General features: G+C 41.2%; 1 protein-coding gene across 6 annotated transcripts in view; it reads left to right on the top strand.

Moving 5' to 3' along the window:
• ROR1 (receptor tyrosine kinase like orphan receptor 1) overlaps positions 1 to 24,765 on the top strand; it is a 475,328-nt gene extending 450,563 nt beyond the window's left edge. For 5 of the 6 annotated variants that reach the window (XM_038537282.1, XM_038537281.1, XM_038537280.1 and 2 more), the window contains 2 exons: positions 5,717 to 5,928; positions 21,002 to 22,429. In XM_038537282.1, the coding sequence (XP_038393210.1) occupies positions 5,717 to 5,928; positions 21,002 to 22,429 (1,640 nt within the window). Of the gene's footprint in view, positions 1 to 5,716; positions 5,929 to 21,001 lie in introns of all 6 variants that reach the window. The other variant, XM_038537279.1, reaches the window with a different exon arrangement.
• The last annotated feature ends 2,327 nt before the right edge of the window (positions 24,766 to 27,092 follow it).

The raw sequence follows: 27,092 nt of genomic DNA, 5'->3' as shown, positions 1-27,092 counted from the left end.
CTCATGAATAAATAAATGAAATCTTTAAAAAAAAAAAAAAGAATTAATTTGAGAATACATAAGGCAATAGATCATCTACTTAGTATTTCCATCATTAAATTGAGAGACCGAATGGTGGACCCAGCATACCAACTGAAGGCCTAGTTAACAGATTTTCTCCTTTGGCTTCCAGGCATATGCTTAAACATTGCTGGTGCAAGTTCCTATCTGCCACAGACTGTTATTTTATAGTTTTCAAATAATAGATGGTAGCAATTCCTATTTGTTTTCTACAGTTTTTATTTCTTTTCAGAAAAGATTATAATTTAACTTGTTTATTTGGGGAGGATTCTAAGGTTCTGTAAGATTTCTTCCCCCACCTTTGCCATTTTTAAGATCTAAGGACTTTTTTTGTTTTAACTCAAATATCCCAGATGATGTTTCACTTTATGAAAGTACCTCTTGAATAGGAAATCATGTTTACCTTGTTTTAAGCCCCAGGATAAGAAAGGAGTATTTTCTCCATTATATTTAATTACTAATCAAAGTATTGAATATCTTTGTAAAAATAAAATAGGAATGTTAGATGTGAACTGTGATACCAAATTGTTGATTTTTAAAAGGAAATTAATCATGTGATCCAGACTAAATAGTTGGTTTCAAAAATCCCAAGTATTTAATTTGATGTAACTAATACGTGCATTTAACTTTTAAATGGTTATTTTGAAGTATTAAAAATCTTCACCATTCTAATTTCCAGCCAAGTTTTTTTAAAAAAGATTTTATTTATTTATTCATGAGAGACACAGAGAAAGAGACATTGAGAGAGAGAGAGAGAGAAGCAGAGACACAGGCAGAGGGAGAAGCAGACAGGGAGCCCAATGTGAGACTCGATCCTGGGTCTCCAGGATTAGAACCTGGGCTGAAGGCGGCGCTGAACCGCTGAGCCACCGGGGCTGCCCTCCAACCAATTTTCTTTGTAATGCACTGAGGGTGTCCAGTATCCTTTAAAGTGAATAGTAAGAATGTGTCCATTGTTCTAAAATGATTCTGTTTAATAGCGTGATCTCTACTAAATATTGGCCCTCATTAAAGGGAGCCTTGGAATCTTAAGGAGAATAATGAAGGACAATTCCATATATTTTAATTTTTATTAGTAATATAATTTTAAAAGCATAGAAGCATTGAAGGCAGACAGGCTTGCATTCCAACCCAGACTCTATCACTTTCCGGCTTTGTCAAATTATTTGTTCTTTCTTAGCTTTAGTCTACGTGTAAAATTGAGATGAAGGCAGCCCCAGTGGCCCAGCAATTTAGCGCCGCCTTCAGCCCAGGGCCTGATCCTGGAGTCCTGGGATTGAGTCCCACGTCAGGGTCCCTGCATGGAGCCTGCTTCTCCGTCTGCCTGTATCTCTGCCTCTCTCTCTCTCTCTCTCTCTCTCTCTCTCTCTCTCTCTGTGTGTGTGTGTGTGTGTGTGTGTGTGTGTATCTCTCATGAGTAAATAAATAAAATCTTTAAAAAATAAAAATAAAAATAAAATGGAGATGACACCAAGTACCCGGTTAAAGTGATGAATAAAAATGCTAGGCTGGGGATCCCTGGGTGGCGCAGCGGTTTGGCGCCTGCCTTTGGCCCAGGGCGCGATCCTGGAGATCCGGGATCGAATCCCACGTCGGGCTCCCGGTGCATGGAGCCTGCTTGTCCCTCTGCCTGTGTCTCTGCCTCTCTCTCTCTCTCTCTCTCTATCATAAATAAATAAATTAAAAAAAAAAATGCTAGGCTGTTCCTGAGAGCTGAGCCCACGGTGGGGGCTGGGCTCTGCCGCTGACCTCTGCCGCCCCCGCCGACCCTTTATGTCAGACTGTAAGTCACTATTTTTGTGAAAAGCTATGCGACCCCCACAACAAAGGCCACTCCTGTCCTCTCCTGCCCCTGTGTGGCATTCAAACCCTTGCACTTCGCACACTGCACCCAGAGCACAGGGGATTTTTTAGCACGCGTCCCACCCAGCTCTGTTTAGGCTTGTAAACCAGACTTCAGGCTCACATGTGTTTTACTTTGTTCAGGCTGCGGCTTCCTCTGTTGTGTTGGATCGCCCTAATAAAGACTTCAGACTCTTTTTCTTTTTTTTTTTTTTTTTAAATTTTTATTTATTTACCTATGATAGTCACAGAGAGAGAGAGAGAGAGAGGCAGAGACACAGGCAGAGGGAGAAGCAGGCTCCATGCATCGGGAGCCCGATATGGGATTCGATCCCGGGTCTCCAGGATCACGCCCTGGGCCAAAGGCAGGCGCCAAACCGCTGCGCCACCCAGGGATCCCCGCCCTAATAAAGACTTCAGAACTGAAAAAAAAAAAAAAATGCTAGGCTGTTAAAAGAAGTTGACCAATGTTAATTTTCTAATTTTCCATGAGTAAGGTTAGTTGTTCTGTGGAATGTTTTCATATAAAGTTTTTTGAGCCAGACTGACTCTCTTCCGGCCTGATGTGGAGAGAGGTGTGTGGGGGGGAGTAAATGTGCTATCACAGGTTGACAATCGGTCGAAATTTGTTTTCTGTCATTTCCAACATGGCCATGTATTGTTCTGCTTGATTATTTCACTTGGCAAGAAGACACTGTGGGCTCGTTTGCATATCCTCGGTGTAATCAGAGGGAGCCAAGTTTGCCTATGTTTAAAGGATTCAGCTTCTTGAAGTTTGTGCTCCTTGCAGACCCACTGGGGGATTTGTCCCAGACCTCCCATTTACAATCACAGGCGTTCTGTGAATAATCTGATACAGAATGAGAACAGAATAGATTCCTTTGTTTGCCAGACAGGTGAGAGCCCTACTTTCCCTCATTGCTAGAAACCTGGGCCAGAAAAATCACTAGCGTTACATGAGTACTAAATTAATCTCATTCCTTTGTAATCATTACTCTCATAATGATTTCACTGAAAATCCAAGAATAACAAGAGGGATCCACCCCCCCCCCAGCACACACTAGGGTACTGAGAAATTTGAAAGTGTTTTTATATGTTCATAATTATAGCATCCAACACGTATATGGCAATTTTCGATTTTCTGATGTTTTGTCATGAGCATTATCTCTCATGTGAGCCAAATAAGATTGGTAGAGCAATTATTCCCTTTAAGTAAATAAATGAGGGGATGAGGTAAAAGAGGTTGTTTCCTGCTTCAGGTTATTTAGAATTCCTTGCCCAAAGTTTTTATTTCTGAATCCTTTTCCACTCTAAGGGTAAGAGTTAAACAGTGAGTGATTGGGTTGTAATAGGTACTGGAGTAGATACTTCCTATGTTACTTCATTTACTGTTTACAACAACCCTATGAAATAGGTATTACTCTTCTTATCTATAGGTGGGTTTGCTCAGAGAGGCTAAGTGCCTACTGAAGGTTGCACAGATGAGGACAAAGGCAGTCTTCAGAGGTTTCTGACTCTAAGTCACACAGTTCCTTTATTCTGCTACATCATCTCTAAAGTGTCTACACAGATAGGCAGGCAGACAGATCTTAGATATAGATAGATAGATGATCCACTCTGGATCTATTATATTCCTATTATAAAAGCTCTATCTGCTAGGCCCTGTGGGAAACATTTTTCCATGTGATTTCTTTCTCTCTGTCCATCCACCCAAGACATACAGACACAATCCTTACAAAAGGACCTGAGAACAGTTCCCAAGATGAGAATGACTAGAATGGCCTCCAAAGATGCCTGGATTATGTGTTAACCTGCCACTGGATAAAGTGGGGAGTGCAAAAACAGCACATCTGGCAAAGCTTCTGTGTCATTTCCCACCTTTCATCCTTCCTACCTTTGTGCAACAAGAGAAGTCCTAGCATGATAAAATGGGTGCCAAACAACAGCCATTCTCAAATTACTGGCCATGCAGTGGAGTATCTAGGGCAGGAGATAGGAAACAAGACCGAGAGGGGAGGAGTCCCAGCTTTTGAATTACTAGCTGCATATCCTTGGGCAAGGTACTTAACCACTCTGTCCCCCTAGCTTTCTCACCTGTAAAAATGGGCATAAGGGTGGCCCCTGCCTCATGGGGTTCGTTGTGAGGATAAAATCAATGAGTTAAGGAAAAGTACTTCCAACAGTAACTGGCCCATAATAATAATAATAGCTACATGATTTTGTTCTAGAAAACACTCCATAAATATTAAAACTGTTATTTTTATTATACCCAATAAGCAGATTTTACTCCTCTTCAAACCTCTCTGAGAGTTAACCTACAGCAGTTCCAACACCTAGGTTTTGTGTCCCTTCTTAACTTCATGTGTTGAGTCTGTATCTGTAGGGAGAAGGCAGTGTGATTTAGTTACTGCTATATCTCACTGAACAATAGGTTCCCCCAAGCAGGTGTGTCCAAGCACCAACTATGTTTAGTATATTCTTGTTTATCTGTAATAAGGAAGCTTACTATTTAAAGGGACTTTCTGGGTCTCTTAACCACTCTAGTCATACTTCCCTTGTAGCACTTCCAACAACATATTGTAATTATCTTTTCTCTGTTTTCTTTCCCCAACCATGAACTCCTTAAGGGCAAAGGACATACCTATTTAATTTTATATTCCCAGCACCAAGAATGGTGCTTGGCAATAGTAGTTTTTGTTTACTGAACAAGTGGGAGGATGAGTGAATGGATGCGTGGTTAATTCTAAGTTAAGTAAATAATCATCTCCAAATTTTGGGTGGATCTGAATTTTCACACTTTGGATTTTCTTAAGGCAAGATGGTTGATGAGGTTATAGGTGATCAGGGCACGTATTATGTAACCTTTCTGATTACTGCCGATAATTCTTGTGTTTGTTTTGTCAGTCAAATAATTTATTATCACATGCCCAAAGTATTTAAAGGTCAGACTCAAATCAGTTTTTAGAAAGTATGCCTCATGTCCTCCTATTCATATTATATTCTTTTCCAAGCAATGGTACAGTAGATATATAAGATTTCAAAAATATACTTCAGAGTGTTAGCACTCATTGTTACTGTGTTCATATGAAATCAATTAAGAAGAATTCTGGGGTTTCAAAAAGTGTCAAGTTATTCAGTGATGCTGTGCTGGAGGGAATTGTAGACACTATCCAAAATAGATACTTCACTTTTGCAGACAAGAAGAAGTGAGGCCCGGAGAGGTGAATGATTTGTTCAAGGTCACACAACTCATCAGAGACTGGGTCAGGTCCCCATATTGTCAGGCCAGTGGCTTTGTGGACCCTGGGACCAGGATTCTTGAGTGACATTGATTCTGGAAGATGTGGGACTGGCCCTGTAAGTCCAAACCAGCAAGACAAGGGCATGAGTTCTGGAACACCATGCTGTGGTGGTCGATCCAGGCTAGCAGCCAATGAAAGAAGAGCCCTGTGGTCCACGTGAATGCTCTTGGGTATCTATGGTCCATTCACATGACTTTTTTAACGTTTAAGGTGTCAGAGAAATGCAGGTCTGCTGCTAAAGAGAGGCAGCATCAGACGGGGACCCACACACATGCAAAGGCTTCATAGTGTCCCTCTGCAATTTTTAAACATTTGAACTTTAAACTTTTAAACTTCAATAAATTATGTTGAAGGTTTGATAGAAACAAATTGTAATAAGCAATGCTTCCTTTTTTTCTCCAGTGAATTTGTGTGTATAGGAGAATAGGAGGTCATTTTAAACTATGCAGTGTAATATTATACATGTTATTTGAACTAGTATGACTTTTGCCCTCTTTTATTTCTATACCCAGATTCAAAGGATTCCAAGGAGAAGAATAAAATGGAAATCTTGTACATACTCGTGCCAAGTGTTGCTATTCCTCTGGCCATTGCTTTGCTCTTCTTCTTCATTTGTGTATGCCGCAACAACCAGAAGTCTTCATCACCACCTGTCCAGAGGCAGCCGAAACATGTCAGAGGTCAAAATGTGGAGATGTCAATGCTGAATGCATATAAACCCAAGGTAAAATTAGCAGTACAGAGCTGCAGAGATTCTGTAGGCTTCAGGTTAAAGCAGAACGTCCTCCCCAACTTAGAAATCAAATGATCTAGAATCAGAGTTTACAAGCTCTAGCATTCATGTCTGCCTTGACTGTGTATCTCTAACTTTATCCAAGGCAGCTGGAACATTCTTTCATCAGTGTGTCCATACCAGTGTTGTTGGACCAGCCACATCACTGCCTCACCATCGAGTCTGGGCTAGAAAGAATCCTTAAGACATCATCTCTCCTAAGGACTCAGAGTGTGAGCTATTTTTCAAAATTTCAAAAGAAGGAAATACCACGTTCTTCTAATCACACTGAAAGAGATGAACAGAGGAAAAAAAAAACACGGTTTACCAACTTCACTGTCAAAAAATCCTTTTTATTGCACAACAGCACGCATAGATTATACCCTTAAGAATGGTAAGTTTTATGTGATGTGTTTTTTGCCACAACAACATAACCTAAATCCTAACCTAGGAACTAAGTTAGGTTAAATGTCCAACCTCAATCCATTTCTCTTTGGTTTAAGCATAAAGAAAAGTATTGTCCTTCCTGTGATCTTCGAATGCTGGTTTATGATAGCCTACCTTAGCCTTCTCATCTCTCTACTAAATCAAGCCACTTCCTTTTAGTTTTCCCTCCTCATCTTTCAACATATGGGTTGCTCTGGGTCTTGGCAAGGAACCCAGGGTCACCGGCCCTTACCTTAAACAGAACACACACTCCGCTTCTTGAAGCTGAAATACAATAGAGGCTTTCTCTCCAGAAAGCCAGAACCTCAATCCCAGGCCTCTTGGCAAAGAGAGTTCATTTAAATAATTTAGAAGACATCCAAAAAGCCTGTCTCTTCTTATTCCAACTCCATAGGACATTCATTCACTCATTCTGCAAATATTTATCTTCTCTGTGGGTGAATGACCATATTATTCGTTTGACCTTCAATAAAGAGAAGATGTCTCTCTTTAATAAAATTTTAGGGAAAACTGTCTTCACACTCAAATTAACTAATTATTTTAACTAATAAGTAGAGTTGCATGTTGGGACTGACTCCTAGCCCTCATTTGATTTTAGTCTGCTTTGCAGTTGGATTTTTTTTTTAAAGTCTTAAAATATTTTTCTGTTGTAGTCATATCTGTTAGTAAGTTTTTGGATTTCTTTCTTTTTTTTTTTTGGTTATTGGATTTCTTAAATGTTGAAAATTCACTTGTAAGTATTCTATCCCAAGTGAAACCACTGTTTTCTTAAGTGTGAATTTTTACCATTAAAAAACCCCCACAGACCCTGAAGACCACTGTGTTCACTAAGTGGCTTGGGAGACAGGTAAAGGTGGAGGTTTAATTGGTTTTGACATTTTAGCTGCCAGCTAGCCAGCTTACGTACATTATGGCATGTTATATAGTATTACATTCAATCCTTACAAGGTAGTAGAAGAAAACAGAGGCATTAATATTGCACATTCTTGAAGTAACACCCAGTTGACCTTTTTTACATTTCCCATTTTTCAAAGTTCCAGTGCAATAGTCTTTTTCCATGAGACTCTTTCCCCATCTTTTCTGTTATTAACTGTTGAGAAACCTTAGAAACACCAGAACTCTGGACAGAGAGAGACCCAGATCAGCTTGGTTACAGCAGTCACCGCGCAGCTACTAGCATCCTAGAGAGGTGGACTCCTTGTTGCTGTGGCAGGAACCATGGGAAGAGTTCTTTCTATTTGGGAAAATTGTCAATTTTGTAAGTCAGCCTCAATCTGCAACTCAATTCCATTATTAGCAGAGGTTAGTTTTGTGAAGCACAATGTCCAGTGGGCATGATGGTTTGGATTTATGCAGTCTTCCAAATTAAGATCTCAGAGAGTTTTGTGGCGTAAATAGAGAAAGCTATGTCGATGGATACAAATTGTCAAGAACTATACCAGGAGCTTTTATATTCATCATCTCATTTAATCCTCACAGCTGTTCTATAATATAGGTGTTAATCACTACCATACAACCAAGGTAACTGAGACTCATACAAATTAAGTAATTTGCCCCAAATTAAAGAGCTAGAGATTGGAAGAGATGAAACATGAACATAGGATTTTTCACAACTAAATAAAATCCTTGTACTTGCCTGACCCCATAATTTTTCCACAGAACAAATCATGCTGGGGAAGAAGAGTGGGAGGGGGTCAGGCAAACAACTGAATATGATTCCATTTGGTCACTTTGGGCTGAAAACTAACCACAGGCATCACCCTGGCTAAATCCTTAAGAGGCTTGTGTAACACTTACACGTCTAAATGATACAGCTCCGGTCCTGCCAAAGGCATGTGAGATTTGGCCAGAGCAATAATAGTCCTCTATCTTCCATGGTCGTAGAGACAAATGTAAAATAGACTGGGACAAATTTTCCCAAAGACTTGGTGAAGTAAAGATTGTTCTCATCATTTCCAGTGTCCCTTACAAAGTCTCCCAGTGCCAAGAGTTCTCCAACACAAGAACATTTAGCCTTACACAGCTCTCAAGTCATTCTGAGCCACCCTGAAAGGAGGAATGGCTCAAGTGTATTTGACAGGGTTGAGGAGGGGGAAAGAAACAACAAAAATACATGCTCGCTCTTTTTCTCTTACTTTCTTCAGAGATTTGGCTCCAATCAAATTTGAGTTATTCTGTTGTTTGTTTTGGTTCTTACTGAGTGCCCTTCCTGGAAAAAGCACAAAGGACTTCGAAGACCTTAAAGAAAATTCCTAATTGTAAACAGTCAATCTCTAAAAGTGCTTTGAAAGGTCACTGACACATAAGTATTACATGTACCTATAAAATTGAGAAGGAAGGAACACACATAAGAACAAAAGAGGAAAAAAAAGTCCTGAGAACAAACACCCTACCCGCATAGAATCAAAAGAATATTTGAAAGCTGGGATGTAGAAGAATATGAAGCATGGAAGCTGGTGTGCCCGAGCCTGATTCTTACTTTATCTTGGTCAATTCAAAAATCAGAGACTCCAGGATTTTTATGGATCCAAATGAATATGCCCTTCAGGCTTTAGACTGTTTCTATCTCTCTCCACTTTCTGAGCTGCTAAAGTCATCCCCCACCCCCACCAAGTGTTCAGATGAAGAAGAGGCTCTTCAGGGAGATTAGAAACCCATACCCTTCAGAGGAGGCAATAGCAGTCACAGACAGACTGGTTGACAGACCTGGCTTGAGTCCCCAGAGAGGTGGATGAAGCAGTTGGGAGTTAGACTTCAATGAGGTTTGAGTTTCCCACTAATCTATGGAGAAAGGAAGTCAGTGGACCAGAGATGCTTCTCTGGCTCCAGCCCCCCTGCCCCGTGTATAATGTACTGTGCATTTGTTTTCCTTTTATTTGGTTCAGCAGAAGATTTCAAGCCAAACCATTCCCCGGTTGTCCTGTGTCTGAAAAGCAGGGCAGTGTCTGTAAGGAGCAAAGGCTGAGGAGCAGTCTCCCTGGGGAGGGAGCGAGGTGGGACAGCCTCCCAGCCAAGCACAGCGGTGGGGGTGTGGGCTTCTATCTTTCCCTATGGGACTCTGCTCTGTGAGACTCGGGGACACAGAGAAGCTAAGAGGAGAAGGCGTTTGAGAATGGAGAACAAAGAACAGTGGGTGGGGTTCGGGAAGGGCCACAGCCAAAGCCTGAACAGGCCCATGGGTCAGACTCCTGCAACTCCTGGCTGGTAGAAAGAACATTGGGGGGAAAGCAGGATTTGCCTCACTTTCTGAAGCTGGTAACTCTATTTTATTTCTCAATTTACCCTCATCTCTTGCCAGCTTCTCTGTTTCTTCACTTCCAGGCAATTCTTCTCTCCTTTCCCTTTCCAGCCAAAGTAGTTGCTAATTGTACTGACACTTGGTTATATTCTCTGGGTCTGTCCCTTGTGCCACAACATACTTCCATCCACAAAGCCCTGCTGTGGGCTGGCTACCCCCCTTTGAAGCCCTGGCCTTCCCCCGCATCACCACACTTGGTGCTAAATGTCCTCAATAGCTGTTCCACTCAGTCCTTAAAGCCTTTGTCTCCCCAGACTTCTGAGCTCATCATTCTATTGACAGGGCCCTCTAGGGAATCACCAGTGATGTAATTCTATCCAATGGCCTTTTCCAAGTCTTTATCCTCTTTAATTTCCCCGGAGGCTTGGATATTCTGAACCACCATCTTGAAATACTTTTTCCTCTTGGCTTTCCTCCTATCTCCTCTATTTCTTTCACTAGTTTCTTCATTTTTTAAAGAGATTTTATTTATTTATTCATGAGAGACACAGAGAGAGAGAGAGAGGCAGAGACACAGGCAGAGGGAGAAGCAGGCTCCATGTGGGGAGCCCGACGCGGGACTGGATCCCAGGACTCCAGGATCACCACCTGAGCCGAAGGCAGATGCTCAACCACTGAGCCACTCAAGGCCCTCACTAGTGCTTACAACTGCTTTCTCTACCCTCGAACAAAAGAGAAGGAGGATCTAGCTTCTCCTCCTCCTCCTCCTCCTCCTCCTCTCCTCCTCCTCCTCCTTCTTCTTTCTTCTTCTTCTTCTTCTTCTTCTTCTTCTTCTTCTTCTTCTTCTTCTCTTTCTCTCTCTCGCTAATTTTATCGTCTGGCATTACTTTTGCTCCCATTTGATATACATTCCCCAATCTGGAAGGGCCAGTCTCAAGTTATGAAATTCTTTCTCCCAGCACCAAAGGATCCATACTCTCTGGGCCTAACTTACCTTTCTAGCCACATTTTTTCATAGTCTATTTCTCGGAGGTACTTCGATAGACTCCAAAGGGCGAGGACTGAAAGTAAAGAGAGATGATTACAAATCTCAGCTCTGTTGATTACCTGCCATAAGGCCTTAAGCAAATTCTCTGAACCTTTGTTTTCTCCCCTGTAAAACAAGTATATGAATAGTGCTTGGAGATTTTTTTTTTTTAAGATTTTATTTATTTATTTATTCATGAGAGACAGAGAGAGAGAGGCAGAGACACCGGCAGAGGGAGAAGCAAGCTCCATGCAGGGAGCCTGACGTGGGACTCGATCCCTGGTCTCCGGGATCATGCCCTGAGCTGAAGGCAGGTGCTCAATCACCGAGCCACCCAGGCATCCCTTTTTTTTTTTTTTTTTTTTTTTTCTTATTTAGAAGTTCTAGCAGGGGAGCACAGCTACTTCTATACCCTTGACCAAAGAATGGTCCTCCTCTATCTGGGAAGGTCATCCTCTTTGACCAAGTGCACAGCTTCAGAACAGATATGCATGGAGCCCTGGGGGGACAAGGGGACACCCCCACCAGCAGCCAGATCAGCCAAATCAACCCTGGCGATCAGTGAAGGGATGGATCACCCTCACATCCAATCTTTTCATCACTTTGAGATAGCATATCTGATACTTCACTGGTACTCAATAGCTTGAAGTTACTATTATTCTTGTTACAATGATGATATGAGCAACCACAAATATTTTAACTACCAAATATTTCAAAATTTGTGCACAGGATAATGTAGGTTGTGAGGAAGCCATAGGATCCAGCAGGCCACATTAACTAGGGTGAGGACAGAAGCAACGGAAGCTCAGTAGATACTGAAGGTAGCTCTTTGGACGGCTCTGGTAATCCATTCAGTTGACGTAAATCCCTCTGCCCCACACCCTGTTGATACCCTAAGTAAAATCCTTGAGGGTGGAGTGGGTCTAGCTCCAGAGTTCGGGCTGGGAGGCTGTCTAGCACAGAGCCTCAGCTCCAATGTATGTCTGTAGAAACTTAACTTCCAGGGAGAATGAGCATTAGAAGTGGATAGATTAGGGTAGCCCGGTGGCTCAGCGGTTTAGCGCCACCTTCAGCCCAGGGCATGATCCTGGAGTCCCGGGATCGAGTTCCACGTCGGGCTCCCTGCATGGAGCCTGCTTCTCCCTCTGCCTGCGTCTCTGCCTCTCTCTGTGTGTGTCTCTCATGAATAAATAAATAAAATCCTTTAAAAAAAAAAAAGAAATGGGTGGATTATAAGTGATATTACAAGTAAGCTAAAGTATATCACATGCATTATCTTAATGGGATCTCTCTTACGACCTTATGAAGTAGGTGCTAATTTGAGCCTGATTTGGGAGTAAGAAAACTTGAACTTGGGCCTGCCCAGGTCCAGAGCCCAAGTGCTTCCACATTGCTTCCCCATGGCACTCTACTGCTTTAATTTTCAGACTGACCAAACACATGAGCTCAAGTTATGAGTACGTGGTGGCTCAAGTGGACATTAAAAATATTGGCTTCTGTTCTGCCTGTTTCCAGGCAGGACAGAACCTCTTCCATTGACATTGTCAAGTAACCACCACAGAATCAACCCTGATGACCACCAAACATTCAAACTAACCATCAGAAATTTACGTTACAGAGAAAAGAACCATTTCTGAAAATAAATCACTTCCAGAGAAGTGCAGCTGAACTCTGGACAAGTGTGGCAGACTGTTGGTTGAAACTCCCTCCTAAATTTGATGGCATAAGCTGGAAGGCACTTAGTTCAGCTATAGTCTTTGAAAATGTCCACAACCTCCCAAAATGAGATGGCTCTGGCTTTAAGTTTTTAAAACATAATCATTTCCGTTTAGAAGTAGAGCCAATTGGTTCACAATTTGAACACTGTTTACCTCAGAACCAGTAAAATGCACAAGAAAGGAAAATAGGCTTTGGAGTCAAGCAGATTCCTATCAATAGCTAATTCCAGATACTCAGCTATCTCTATATACTCTCCAGGACTCTTGTGCCCCACGGAGGCAAAGGCTGATGTGGAAAGGTTCTGTTCATTTGTCCCAGTCAACTAATGAGTACAATAGAAAATCACAGAGTAAGGTCTAGATCAGAGACCAGAGAGCAATTATACCTTGATATTCCACCTTTTTTTTTTTTTTTTTAAGATTTTATTTATTCATGACAGACACAGAGAAGCAGGCTTCTCACAGGGAGCCCAATGTGGTACTTGATCCCCGGACCCAGGATCATGCCCTAACCCAAAGGCAGATTCTCAACCGCTGAGTCACCCAGGCATCCTGACATTCCACTTTTATACCAGTGGGCTTTATGCTTTTAAAATTATGGATCCCTTTGAGAGTCGAAATGAAAGGTGCCAATTATTCCCAGAAAAATGCTCCAGCTTTGGAGTCAATCATATTGGATTTGCATCTTGGCATCACCTCTTAATCGGTAGGCTTCTTTCGGCAAGCCACTTAACCTTTGAATGTCTTAATTTCCTGATCCATAAAATGGGGACACGGTAGTATGACTCTCTGAGGATTGGGATAAAAGTTAAATGAGTTGACGCAGTAAGCACTTAGCAAACAAAGGGCTTGTGGACTAGTCACCAAGAAAACAGCCTTCACAGTCTGACATAACGACTTACCAGCTGTGGGATCACTTAACCACTCTGTTTCTCAAGGATTCCATCTGTAAGATGGGGATAGTAGTCACAGCAACCAATTTCATGGGGTTACTTACAGCTTAACATATCAGCACTCCAAAAACAAATTTTAGGCATTTTTATGGTCTCAGTGTCTAGCACAGGGCAAGGATTCAATACATGGTCATTATTTATTTTTTTAAGATTTTATTTATTCATGACAGACACAGAGAGAGAGAGACAGAGACAGACACAGGCAAAGGGAGAAGCAGGCTCCACGCAGGGAGCCCGATGCAGGACTCGATCCCAGGTCTTCAGCATCAGGCCCTGGGCTGAAGGCGGTGCTAAACCACTGAGCCACTGGGGCTGCCCCCATGGTCACTATTATTAAACTCAGAGTACCGATATCTAGGGTAGGAGCTGTGTTTTCACTCTTAATGCTTCTTGCATGGGTCCTCATACACTATTCTGCTTGAATGCTCCTTGGTATGTAGTATCATACCAAAGTATGTAGTCAACTGATGGATACAACTGGCTATTTAAAAAGATCCCAAGTATCCCACACCATTGGCTGCATACAAAAGTAGAATAAACTGATGACCTTGCCCAGCATATAGAGTAATTTAATTTCAAAACCTTGAATTTCACTAAGAGTAGCAGAATATAAACACAGTAGACACCAGCCAATGGTTCTTGTGTTTATTTTAACTGGCATTTCCAAAGCATCTTTTGAAGCAAAGTGTTATTTTCTCTGGCTCCTAGAAGTCAAAATTTCTCAGCCAGATTCTTCAGACACATTGTAATCATTCATCATGCCAGGAGCAGAGATCTGGACCCCTAGTAATTGTCTGATCCAGAAAGCCATATTCATTTATTTCTGTGGTTCTGAGAGTGAAGCCTGCAGTTCAGGAACATCCTCATAATCTGGACTTGTCAGAAATGCAGGATCTCAGACCTACAGAATCAAAAACTCTGGGATTGGGTCCCAGCAATCTGTGTTTTAACAAGCCTTCCAGGGGGTTCCCATGCATGCTCTGAATTAGACTATGCTGGTTCGTACTTGAGAATCAGAGAGCAAGTTCCCAACAGATCTTTGGATCTCAAGGAGAACTGTGCTTCCAAAGAGAAAAAGAACCTGGTAATGTCCTATTACCCCAAATCCTGCTCTTAATTTTAATGAGGCTCCTTATCCATCTGCCACCTACATAATGACAAATGCCACCGTATGGAACATGCTCTTCTCCCGAAGATACTTGGGTCCAGCTAAAATTAACAAATGTATAGCAAATGAGATTTGTAAAAGGGCAGTAGTCTTGGAGCATTAGGGCACGGGAAAGGGACCAGTATAGGGGCTGAAGGGGCTACAGGGGATGGTTTGAGTCAATTGTATAAAGAGAGTTCAGTTCTTTCCCAACATCTGCTGCTGGAGTCACCCTCCTGTCCTGGAGAACTGCCCTGGGCTCTGTTCCCCTCCACTTCATGTCAATCAGCTTTTTATCTGTGTCCAACTTCAAGTTGGGCCCCAAAGTAGAGCATTCATACCCTATTGAGGTTAGAAGCAAAAAGTCACAAATCCATGGATCCGTGCTGCGCACAAATGCAAGCCATCACGAAATCCTCACCTCATCTCCTACAGTAATCACTTCTATAACGTGAGCAGGAAATGGCAGGTCAGTCATAAGCTGTGTCACCCAGAGGAATCATTTCAAATGTATTATCACCTAAGGTGTAACTTCCCAAAGGTGGAAGGAGATAAAGTCATTGAGTCTGTCCTCTTATCCATCCGCCACCTACATAATGATAACTTTTTAAAACTCTACTCATGATTCATTGCTTGCATATATCTAAAGGTAATATATCTAAAAGGATCCCACATCCTATTTAGTGTTTGTCACCCAGGAGAAGGAAGCCACCAACATCAGCCTGGCCTCCATCAGCAGTTTAGACAGGACTGCAATAGTCACATCGGAACCATGGCTAAGTGACTACTGTCATCTAAAATGTTCTCCCTTCATTTTCCTTCTGTGAAGAGCTCATTTAAGCTCTAATTGAGTTGCTCTTCAAAAATTTCTAAGGGAAGAAGCAGATTTGGATTTTAGAATCATGTACCAACTTCTACATTAACTTTGATTTTTCTCCCCCCAGAATTGTATCGTTTTTAAAACGTCACTGAGGCAGATGTGTGTTTACTTTGAGGGGTAAAAATGTTAACATTTAAACTGAAAGCCTGTTTCGGTTTTAAGGTACTTAATTGCCTTACAGCATATAATAAACCGAGCCCATCTTGTCATTCAACTAATGGAGGGAGTGATAAAGAGATAGGAGCCCAGGACCCAATTCATTCCATTTTTCCTTTGTACTTGGTTTACTTTGGCACCGCGCCTCGTGTGTATTTTACACTTCTTTACATTTTGTACATCCCTGTATGACAAATACTTGTCAAACAAAAACTAAACAGATTTATAACCCCTTAACTTGAAATGAGCCAAAATTGAACTGCCAAAACTTTATGACTTCATTTTCTTTCATAGTTTTCCACTACATTGGTTCAAACAGACAAACCCCACTTGAGGTCAAGCAGAGGTCATTTCACTTTCATTACTAAAATATAATTTACAATATGCCAGACCTAAACAAGTTTAGCCTAAAGGGTTTGTATAATGTAAACCATCTGTTCCTCAACAATACAGCTCATTTCCTGCCGTCACTGTACAGTCTACTGACTGCTGCTTTAAGGGTTTTTATGATTTTTTAACTAGTTCAGGATTTATGTAAAATTTGAAAATGAGTCTATAGTTAAGACACATTTGTACCAAGTAACTTGAGCATTTTAAAAATGCAAATCACTGTGTAAATTGTTCCCCTGAAACCAAGCTCTGAGCAGTTTTTCTGGGTACTTCTATGCCGGCTGCCGTACAGGTGTTCCGAGGAGAGGTTTTGTGAAATCTGCCATTTTTGTTGCCTTCCATGCCTCTTTCCAAAGCAAATCCCCAAGTACGGTTATGACTAGCTGTGGCGAACCGTTCCTTCCTTCTATTGGCTAGAAAAGAGCTGGGACTCTGTGCTCTATGACCCACCGGGTGCAGGTGGGATCTGACAAGACACACTTGGGTCAAAATGGCCTCTCACATGTCTGAACAGGGAAGAAGAACCATTATAATTCCGCGGAGTGGCCACACACTGAAGGCTGACCTCACAGCCCTGTAAGGTGTCAGGCCCGAAGCTGAGCCTCCAGAGACATTGAATGTCAAGTTCAGATTGCTGGCCAGCAAGCTTCTCTGGTTTCAGACAGAATGGTGTGGCTCAAAGCAGAAGGCCTTGCAGTGCAAGTGCACTCTTTTTGGCTCTTCTAAAGATTCTTGATACTTTTCAATCCTCTTTCTCCATCCATAAAATGGTAAGAGTTCTTTTTCCAAGAGCAAATAGAAAAGAACTAATTTGCTTACCTCAGTGAAGGGGAATGCAGCCAGTCTTCTTAGCCATGAAGCCCAAGGGGCCCTGTGTCAGGACGGTGCCAAGGTCCTGTCCACCCCTCTTCTCTTCCAGTCCCCAGAAGTTTGGCTAGCTTGCTTTCTTGTCCCATTGGCCACCATGTATTCTTGACATGGGTTCTTGCTCCCACCACCCATCTTCATCTCCCAGAATCCTAGAGGAGCAGGCCACCTAGAGAGTGTACCAATGTACCAACCTTCAGGCTGCCATAACACAGTCTCTGTTTTGAGATTGAAGATTTTTAAGATTTTAAAATTTTTGTTTTAAACCAATAACTATAGGAGAACAGGGAAAGATTACTAGGAGGAAGTTAGATGCATTTTTTTAAAGATTTTATTTATTTATTCATGAGAAACACAGAAAGAGACAGAGAGAGAGAGAAAGAGGCAGAGACACAGGCAGAGGGAGAAGCAGGCTCCATGCAGGGAGCCCAACGTGGGACTCGATCCCCGGTCTCCAGGATCAGGCCCTAGGCTGAAGGCAGCGCTAAACCACTGAGCCACCTGGGCTGCCCCATTTTAAAAAATATATAAAGGGAATCATAGAAAACTGTCCAGAACTACTTAAGACTGTAAATGGATCTAAATCATTTGCATTTACTCCACTTCCTGGATTATTTTCATAATAAGGATAATAAGATTGATTTAAAGATCACTTACTAGGTAGAAATTACTTTTATACATTGTTGCATTTAATTCCTAGTGTAACTATGGAAGCTGCATATTATATTATTTAATGGATATGGAAATAGAGGTTTAGAAAAAAGTTAAGCTCACCCAAAGTCAAACAGCTAAGATACAGGACTTATGTTACAGGATGTTGTCTTAAATGAGTTAATATTTGTTAAGTGCTTAGATCAGTATCTAGCATATAGTAAATGTTATGTATTAACTAATATTAATAGAAAGCAACAGGTCCAGGATGCAAATTCAGATTGTTATGACTCCAGAGATCACAGAGTTTGAATATGCTGCATTGCCAATGCATTTCAGCAGGGACAGAAAAAAGGAGTCGTCCTAATTCCTAATCACATTTGTCTAATATTCTTTGAGTGTAATTAGTAATTCCTGTTTTCCCTCAAAAATTTTAGTACTCAGTCACATACCCCTCTCTCTCACCAAAGCTTCCAGATCCTGTTTAGGTGGAACAGTAAGTAATCCCTATGATGCCATTCAAGGGACCTTCATGTAAATCAGATTCATTTAAATCATTAGGGAAAATTGTGATAGAAATCCCAGTCTGAACATCATGTGGGAGAAATTCACCTGGGGTTAGTCTTCCCACGAAAGCAAAATCATCTGGGATGCTTGGGTGGCTCAGCGGCTGGGTGCCTGCCTTCGGCTTGGGTCGTGATCCCAGGATCCAGGATCAAGTCCCACATCGGGCACCCTGTGAGGAGCCTTCTTCTCCCCCTGCCTGTGTCTCTGCCTCTCTCTCTCAGTCTGTGTCTCTCGTGAATAAATTTTAAAAAAAAAATCTTAAAAAAGAAAAAGCAAACTCATCTGAGTGCCACAAGAGAAAAAAGTAGGGTTTGTGCAAATGGTTTCTTTTCCCATCACCTGCATGCTGTTCTCCCAGAAGATCAACGTAGCTCCCATAAGAATCCAGCTCCTGGAAGCAAAAGGAAAAATAGTGGAGGGACCTATAGCTGCAAAAGAAATTTCCATATACAGTCAGATAGAAAGATTGGTCATATGTATTTACTTTTTTACTTTTTTCTTGGTTCAAAAAATTTTTAAGTATTAAAAAGCATGAAGTGAAAACACTCCCAGCTTTGTTCCCTTCCTTCTGGTTCCCACCTCTGTTCTCCCCCGCCCCCCAACCACCGCTGTTTCCTGCATGTCCTTTCAGAGTTTCTTCATACATATGCAAATAATTATGAATATATCCATTCTTTTCCACCTACCCTTTCACACAAAAGCAGCATGCAGCATTAACTGTTCTTTTGCTTGTTATTTTTGACTTAGCAGTAGGATTTTGGAGATCTTTCCATATCGGTACTTAGAAAACATCTTCATTCTTAAACTAGATACTCTATTTATTATTTAATGTAACAGGTCTCCTCCAGGTAGACCTTTAGGTTGTTTCTTTTTTTTTTTTTTTAAGGAAGTTTTATTTTATTTTATTTTTTTAGAGCAAGTACAAGCAGCAGAGGGCGGAGGGGTGCAGGAGAAAGGAAGAGAGAGAATCTTAAGCTGGCTCAACGCACCTAGCACGAAGCCTGACTTGGGGCTCAGTCTCACAACTCTAAAATCATGACCTAAACTGAAATCAAGAGTCAGACAGTCAACCAACTGAGCCACTCAGGCATCCCCTTTTTAGGTTGTTTCTATTCTTTTGCTCCTGTAATACTATAATGAATAGAACTGGATAAATAAGCTCTAATTTGCTGAATGTTTAAAGCAATGTGTTACCATTACTTACAGCAGAAGTAACTTTCCTGTAAAACATTTCCAAATACAGAACACTTGAGATCTGCCTTAATGAATGAGACCTATTTCAAATAGGAAATATTTGGATGGGAAAATTGATGTTTCAAAATTGTCGATTTTATTTTGTCCCTTTAAGTATTTTGCTGCATGTTTATTTATACTTATATAATTAGGTTAATGGGCACCTTGCCCTGGAAAATATCAGCCCAGAACAGAGCTAATCATCATGAATTTTAAATTAATAGTGTTTGGATTAGAGAAATATTTTACTTAATTTTCTAAACTTGTTTTAGACTGTACAGAGAGCTCTGAAATCTGTATGTATTTGCAACATGGTCAGCTTTAATTGGAATAGTCAGAGCAGTATTCTTTTTCTAAAAAAATTCAAAGTGCAGGGATTATTTTTTAAATTAGTTTAAGAACAAATGCATTGCTTTTGTGATTTTTTTCTTAACAGATTCGTCTAGAAGTCAGGCTAAATTTGTGGTGAATTTCAAAAATTGTTGCCAAGATCAAATGTGATAATTTTTAATACTTATTTTCATCATGCGCTAGATGCTTTTTTCCTGTCTGTCTAAACATCTATTAATAAACTTGTGAGGCTGTAGGGTTATCAGTTGGTATGAAGGGCAAAGCCTCCCCTTCAAGAAATTGAAATCTGACTGAGACAACAAAATATACATTAAAAGAACAGTAACAGCAAGGGAACAACTGAAAGTTAAATAGCACTTAACCATGTACCAGACATCATGCTGAGTACTTTGCAAGTGTTAATTTACTAAAAGTTCATAAAGAACCCTACAAGATAAGTAATCATCCCACTTTAAGGACAAGGGAATTGAGGCATAAGGTGGTTAAATACTGTGGCGAGAGGCACCCAGCTGGTAAGTGGAAGAGGCAGGATTCAAATTCAGATTGTCTGACTGGGAAGGCCATGAGTGTAAGCTGCCCTCTCAGGGCCTCTTGCATGTGGTGGCATGCAGACACTAGAGCACCAGGACTCCAGAGAAGGCGGAGACCTCAGGGAGCAGGGAAGGCTTGAGAGGGAGCAAGATTTGATAAGCATTGGGGTGCACATTCCAAACCTTCCTACTGTGAGCACCTCAGGAGGACAGCCCTTCACTTTGGTTTCTCTGCCTTTTCAACCAATAAATATCCTAAGAATAAAAAAGCATTGTAGGAACAGAATTGTTAGGCAAAAATGGCTGAGATATTTAGGGGTGGACACTGAGGAGACCTATTTAAGTAAAGTGATGCTAACGGACAGAGAAGTAGCAGGGGTAGGCAGGGTAGGACCAAATCACACACACCCTGTGTGCCAGGCTGAGAAGCAAGGCCATAGATCTGCAGCAGTACCCCTCAGCCTGGAAGGTTTGCTGAAATCACCCAGGGGCTGGTTAATTGCACATTCTGATCCAGCAGGTGTGAGGCAGGGTCGAGAGCCTTCCTCTGCCATAAGCTTTGAGTGATGCTGGTGTTGCCTGTTTCAGGACCACACTTTGGATAGCAAAGACTCTAAGGCACCAGCTGCAAACAGCTTATGGGATGTGGAGCAAGGGATGTGGATGGGCTGGGAAGGAAGGGGGAGCACGTTGCCTGTGGCACCTCCTCCAAGTTGTGGCGGACAATTTTAACGACCTATGGACCTAGAGTATTTGATTCAGTCTGATTTATAGAGCCTCTCCCTATATGCTCCACCCCTTCTTGCAGAGGCCAAGACGTCTTGCCTTAAGAAATATTTGAAACCACACTTTTTCTTTCTTTGTATACAGAGCAAGGCTAAAGAGCTGCCACTCTCTGCTGTCCGTTTTATGGAAGAATTGGGTGAATGTGCCTTTGGAAAGATCTATAAGGGCCATCTCTATCTCCCAGGCATGGACCATGCTCAGTTGGTTGCCATAAAGACCTTGAAAGACTGTAACAATCCCCAGCAATGGACAGAATTTCAACAGGAAGCCTCCCTGATGGCCGAACTCCACCATCCCAATATCGTCTGCCTTCTAGGTGCGGTCAGCCAGGAGCAACCTGTGTGTATGCTTTTTGAGTATATGAATCAGGGGGATCTCCACGAGTTCCTTATCATGCGATCCCCACATTCCGACGTAGGCTGTAGCAGTGACGAAGACGGAACCGTAAAATCCAGCCTAGATCACGGAGATTTTCTGCACATTGCAATTCAGATTGCAGCTGGCATGGAGTACCTGTCTAGTCACTTCTTTGTCCATAAGGACCTTGCCGCTCGCAATATTTTAATTGGAGAGCAACTTCACGTCAAGATCTCAGACCTTGGGCTTTCCAGAGAAATATACTCTGCTGATTACTACAGGGTGCAGAGTAAGTCTTTGCTGCCCATTCGCTGGATGCCCCCGGAAGCCATCATGTATGGCAAATTCTCATCTGATTCGGATATCTGGTCCTTTGGGGTTGTCTTGTGGGAGATTTTCAGTTTTGGACTGCAGCCCTACTACGGATTTAGTAACCAGGAAGTGATCGAAATGGTGAGGAAGCGACAGCTGCTGCCATGCTCTGAAGACTGCCCACCCAGAATGTACAGCCTCATGACGGAGTGCTGGAACGAGATTCCTTCCAGGAGACCACGATTTAAAGATATTCACGTCCGGCTCCGCTCCTGGGAGGGACTCTCCAGTCACACCAGTTCTACTACCCCCTCCGGAGGAAATGCCACCACTCAGACCACCTCCCTTAGTGCCAGCCCCGTGAGTAATCTCAGTAACCCCAGATATCCCAATTATATGTTCCCGAGCCAGGGTATTACACCACAGGGCCAGATTGCTGGTTTCATTGGCCCACCGATACCTCAGAACCAGCGATTCATCCCCATCAATGGATACCCAATACCTCCCGGATATGCAGCGTTTCCAGCTGCCCACTACCAGCCAACAGGTCCTCCCAGAGTCATTCAGCATTGCCCGCCTCCCAAGAGTCGGTCCCCAAGCAGTGCCAGTGGGTCCACAAGCACTGGTCATGTGACCAGCTTGCCCTCTTCAGGATCCAACCAAGAAGCGAATATCCCCTTACTACCGCACATGTCGATCCCAAATCATCCAGGTGGTATGGGCATCACTGTTTTTGGCAACAAGTCTCAAAAGCCCTACAAAATAGACTCAAAGCAACCATCTTTGCTAGGAGACTCCAATATTCACGGACACACCGAATCTATGATTTCCGCAGAACTGTAAATTGCACGACTTTTGTAAATGTGGTTGGTATACAGGAAAAACTAGAAAGTCGTAGAAAAGATTTAAATTCAAATGTTTTTATTAAAGTAAGGTTCTCATTTAGCAGACATTGCAACAAGTATCTTCTGTGAAGTTTAACTGTGTCTTACCAAGCAGGGCAGACACCAGCCAGAAAAACAAAACAAAACAAAACAAAAAACATTGTGAGATTAACACTCCATCAGGGGCTCATGACATGGCATTGGGATTGGTACATCTGGTTTCAAGTACTAAAAACTGCAAACCAGTGAAGAGGAAAAGAATTTGCGATTAAATATCAAACCAAAAAGGAAAGTCAAATGGTGCTTTGTGTATTTGCCTTCGTTCTCCATGACTGGTCTCTCCCCAAAATGTATATACCATAGCATTTGTCTACCTGCTGTCTTATCTTCAGGACAAATGTTCAGGAATTATGTTGGTTCAATTTAGAGTCTATGCATACTTGTATGGAAATGATATTCAGAATCAAGGAGGAAACTTTAGGCAAAATTTGAAATCCCAGATGGAAACGAGCCATAAGACAAGTGTAAGATCCCCTGAAGCCTTCCACACAATGGGGCTTCTTTGGGAAGGCACAAAGTGTGCCTCTTTGTGAATTTCCTCTGCTGATCAGGAAGGCCTTTTCCACAGTGTGTTTACACTTGCGCTTGAAAAAATATAGGGCATCAGGCCATAAGAAGGCTAGATGCAGATGCTGGAATTGATTGTTGGTTGATAGCTCACTCCGCTGCGTTAGAAATGAGGAACCAAAAGAAGCACAGTCAGGAATTTGGCCGCTTGGCCTAGATCAGCACCCATGGGGACAGCCTCACAGGAGCTTCCCTGGACCAATACCATTGAAGAAAAGAGGTGTGGCTGCAGACCAGCACATTAGTGCCTACAGCCTCCCGCATATGAGCTGTCCAAGGTGTAGGGGTGCTCACCATCAATGAACTCTGGGGAAGTAGGAACCTCTATGACACCGATACCGAGTTCAAGTTTCTCTCATCTTTTTTTCTGATCTGGAAATGTTCAGAGATTTTATTCCGGCTCCAGAACTTATGACAGCTTATTCCTACAATTAGTTGGAATCCAAAGACTATGAATTCTATTTTGCAAAATATTACAGTATTTAAAAAAAACAACAACAGGCACTGAGTTCACATTTCAAAGATTACCATGAACAGAATTTTTAAAGTGGTGAATAGAAGCAACATAATCCTTTTGGCCTTAGTTAGGAGGGAGGCATCAAATGTGCATCTCATGCCACTTACTGGCTAGCCATCTTTTGCCAAGTTTAGAATTCTTATGGGTTTCAAGTTCTATATAGAAAGGAATGTTATGTTTGATTTTCTCTTGTTAGAAAATAACTCCTTTATTCTAAGAACAGTGTCTCAAGGTCTCATTTTTTTTTTCTTATTTTACAGCTAAAAAAACTTATAAAGAGACTTCCGGGATATAAAATAATTCCTGGAAATGATATTTGATGAGGAGAATGCAAAAGTATTAGAAGCACATTGATTTTCAATTTTGTAAAAAAAAAAAAAATTGCAATTAGGATGAGAAATCAAGGAAATATGTTTACCAAATGTGTTGCAATTTTCCCAAACACTGAATCTTCAAACAATAAACATGGACTTATCGGTACTGTGAACTTAAAGAATTGGCTATATCTGGTTTTATTGGGAGATAAATTAAGAAATATTTTTGTGACATAAATAAGCTGATTCAAAAGTTACATTTCTTAACTTTAGGTAGAGGAGAATATTTGTATCCTTTTGTTGCTATGCAACTGTTTAATGATGAAGATTCAAACCACAATTTTGTATATCATACGACAATCAATTGTTTTCCAAGAATATTTATTATTTTAAGTAAACACAATTTCAGTGAATCTGAGTTTTTCTAGGAGTCCCTTAAAGGGAAATTAGCATTCCATGAGCCAGTAAAAATACGTACTCTGGAAAAACATTACTATGGTTAAAAAATAAATTCAAGTTAGTTTTTTATAAAGAACTATAACATTTATTTTAAACATTTTATAATTACTGAGGTCATTAAGGTGAGCAAACCAAATTTCAAAACCACTTGTAATAATGTGTTTTATAATAGCACTGTGATACTACATAACACAGTCCCTTTTGTATTAAAATAGTATTTTTTTCACAAACTGAAAAATTTCTTTCGCTTTGTTGACAATGTTTTGTAAGATGACTTTATTTTCAGATCTTTTCTTTCTTTCTTTTTTTTTTTTGCACAAAACTATGTTTATGGTTTGTATCACAGAAGTGAAAATATATCTCTGCATTTTTATATCTGGTCTGTTTCTTTGTTTCCTTTGTTCATTTCTTTTTAACTCAATATAGATTTTCTTCAAATATATCATGGCAATATGCAGCTATCTTGCCCTCCCATATCTTTTCTTATTTTCACTGCATGCATTTAATCACTGTATTACCTAATGTTTGATTTGTTATTACGGGCATTTCAAATAGACAAGCATGGATGTAATGACAAAAAGGCTATTTTATATGGAGGATATGTGCATTTGTATTTCACACACCAGAGATGATATTAAACACTGATTACTTTATGCTGCTGTTTATTAAAAATGTTTACCATATAATATTATTTCCTGAATATTGCTATCATGGAGGTATTTGGGAATTTTAATATTATTTCTCCTAATTTTTGACATTTCATAGAAAAAGAAATCATAATTCCTATTTACTGCTATTTCATTGAAATGATTTTTTTCAGTAGGCTTTTAACGACTTGGGCATTCTTTTGCCAGTGACCACAGGTAGAAGGGAAAAATCCCAATGATTCCATGACCATATACTATCCAACTATATATGGCAAGATTTTAGTTTCTAAAATCAAGATAATGAATAATTACAACCAAATGGAATGTAAAACTTGGTTTTTCAAAGTTGCGTCCTTTTCTGCCTTGTTTCCATGTGAACTTAGCCATCAAAAATCATGTCAGAACTCGGAAGAAGAAAAAGCTGTGTCCATCTTATCGTGTTCAACTTAGATTCCAACCATACTGATAAAATAAAAGAAATGTGGCCGTTTAATTGTCACAGCTTATCTTTATGACCTTCTTTGCCCAAAAGAAAGAGTTCCCCATCTGGCAATTAATACACACTGTCAAGGAAAATGAGTATCATTATGAAAGTTCAAAGAACTTGTCCATTCTGCTATTTAATACAGAAGGGAATACAATAAAACCTTCAGGGCCTTATCCATCTGTTTTAGGTACAGTTCTTGTCACCACCTCAGCGATCAAACTCAATAAAGCAGTCACTTCACATGGCAGTGAGATGGATGTCAGGTTGGGTTTCTCCCTCTCATGTGAATTCCTCGATCTGCCCTTCACTCCTATTTCCTTCTGACTCCAGGTCTTCCCCTCCCACCATCCCCAATCCCTTCAACTTTGTGATTTGGGCCTTACTCTTACTTCCCTAATCACCAACATCTGCAAATTTATAGCACCACCTCAGATAATGCTTACTACAAACTACTAACTACTGATTAAAGGGAACTCTGTTACCTGCCTATCCCAGCGGTTCACAGAGTGTGGTCCTCAGACTAGCAGACTTTGGAACTTGTCAGAAATGCACATTCTCGCGCCCCTCCTCTTTGAAGTACTGAATCAAACTCTGGGGGTGGGACCCAGCAATTTGTGTTTTAACAAGCTCTCCTGTATTCTAAAGATTGAGAATCACAGTAAAGGCCTGGGGGTGGGTAAGGGTGGGGGGTGGTCACTACATCCTTAGAAATGTCTGTATGAACATTTAATAACATTTTAGCCACTTCAGCTCCCCTCAAGGAAAATCAAGTTTTACTTAATGAAAAATTTAGCAGGAAAAACCCTTTTGCTTTAACCATTTGACGATTGGTTATATATTTTGTAGTTGTTCTCTATAGAAAACTAATAGCCCCGGCCTTGACAAGGCTACCTTGTCTAGTTCACTCAAGACCCATGTTCTTGGATAGTAATCACAAGCTTTTTCCTTCCTGTGGACAAGTTCCTTGCTCTCTTAGTGTACTTTTGACTCCTTGCAGTGTTGATTAGCACAACTAAAAGAACTGTCTGTTGTAACTTCACAAAGTTAGGGTCTGGGATAGCCTGGTCTTTCTTGGGAGGAGGAAAGATCCAGCTCCCAGTAAGCACCAAGCAGCAGCTGCAGAGGTTACCCTCTCCCCTGAGCTTCCTGACCCAGTTGGCTGGATGCAGTCACCTGTGGCATGTTCCACTGTTCCTGTGCCAGTTGCAGTCCATCAGTCCTTGCTGTCTGGCTGTGAGCATTCCTCTACTCAGACTATACTCCCCACAGCCTTTAGAGACTCCCCTGAGGGAGAACAGCAGGAGGGATCCAAGGGAGGTGCTAGAGGTGAAGCTCATACTCTTCCTAATTTATACATCATTTTTTTTTAAACCAATAGTTCAAATGCTAAGGAGGAAGTGCTATATTAGAGGAGAAAGAGCAAGGGATCACACACAAAAGAGGAAAATGTTTGCAGCCAAGATATGACTGCACTGAAGCTTGTTACCATAAATGCCAAGAGTATTAAGGAGTCTGTTAATTCAGAGGAAGGAGAGTCTTACAAACCATCAAAGTACTCAAGGTCAATGGAA

Source organism: Canis lupus, chromosome 5 (assembly GCF_011100685.1).
Source record: "Canis lupus familiaris isolate Mischka breed German Shepherd chromosome 5, alternate assembly UU_Cfam_GSD_1.0, whole genome shotgun sequence".
Classification (NCBI taxonomy): Eukaryota; Metazoa; Chordata; class Mammalia; order Carnivora; family Canidae; genus Canis; species Canis lupus.
The sequence above is the reverse complement of the archived record's forward strand: the minus strand, read 5'-3'. Positions and strand labels throughout refer to the sequence as shown.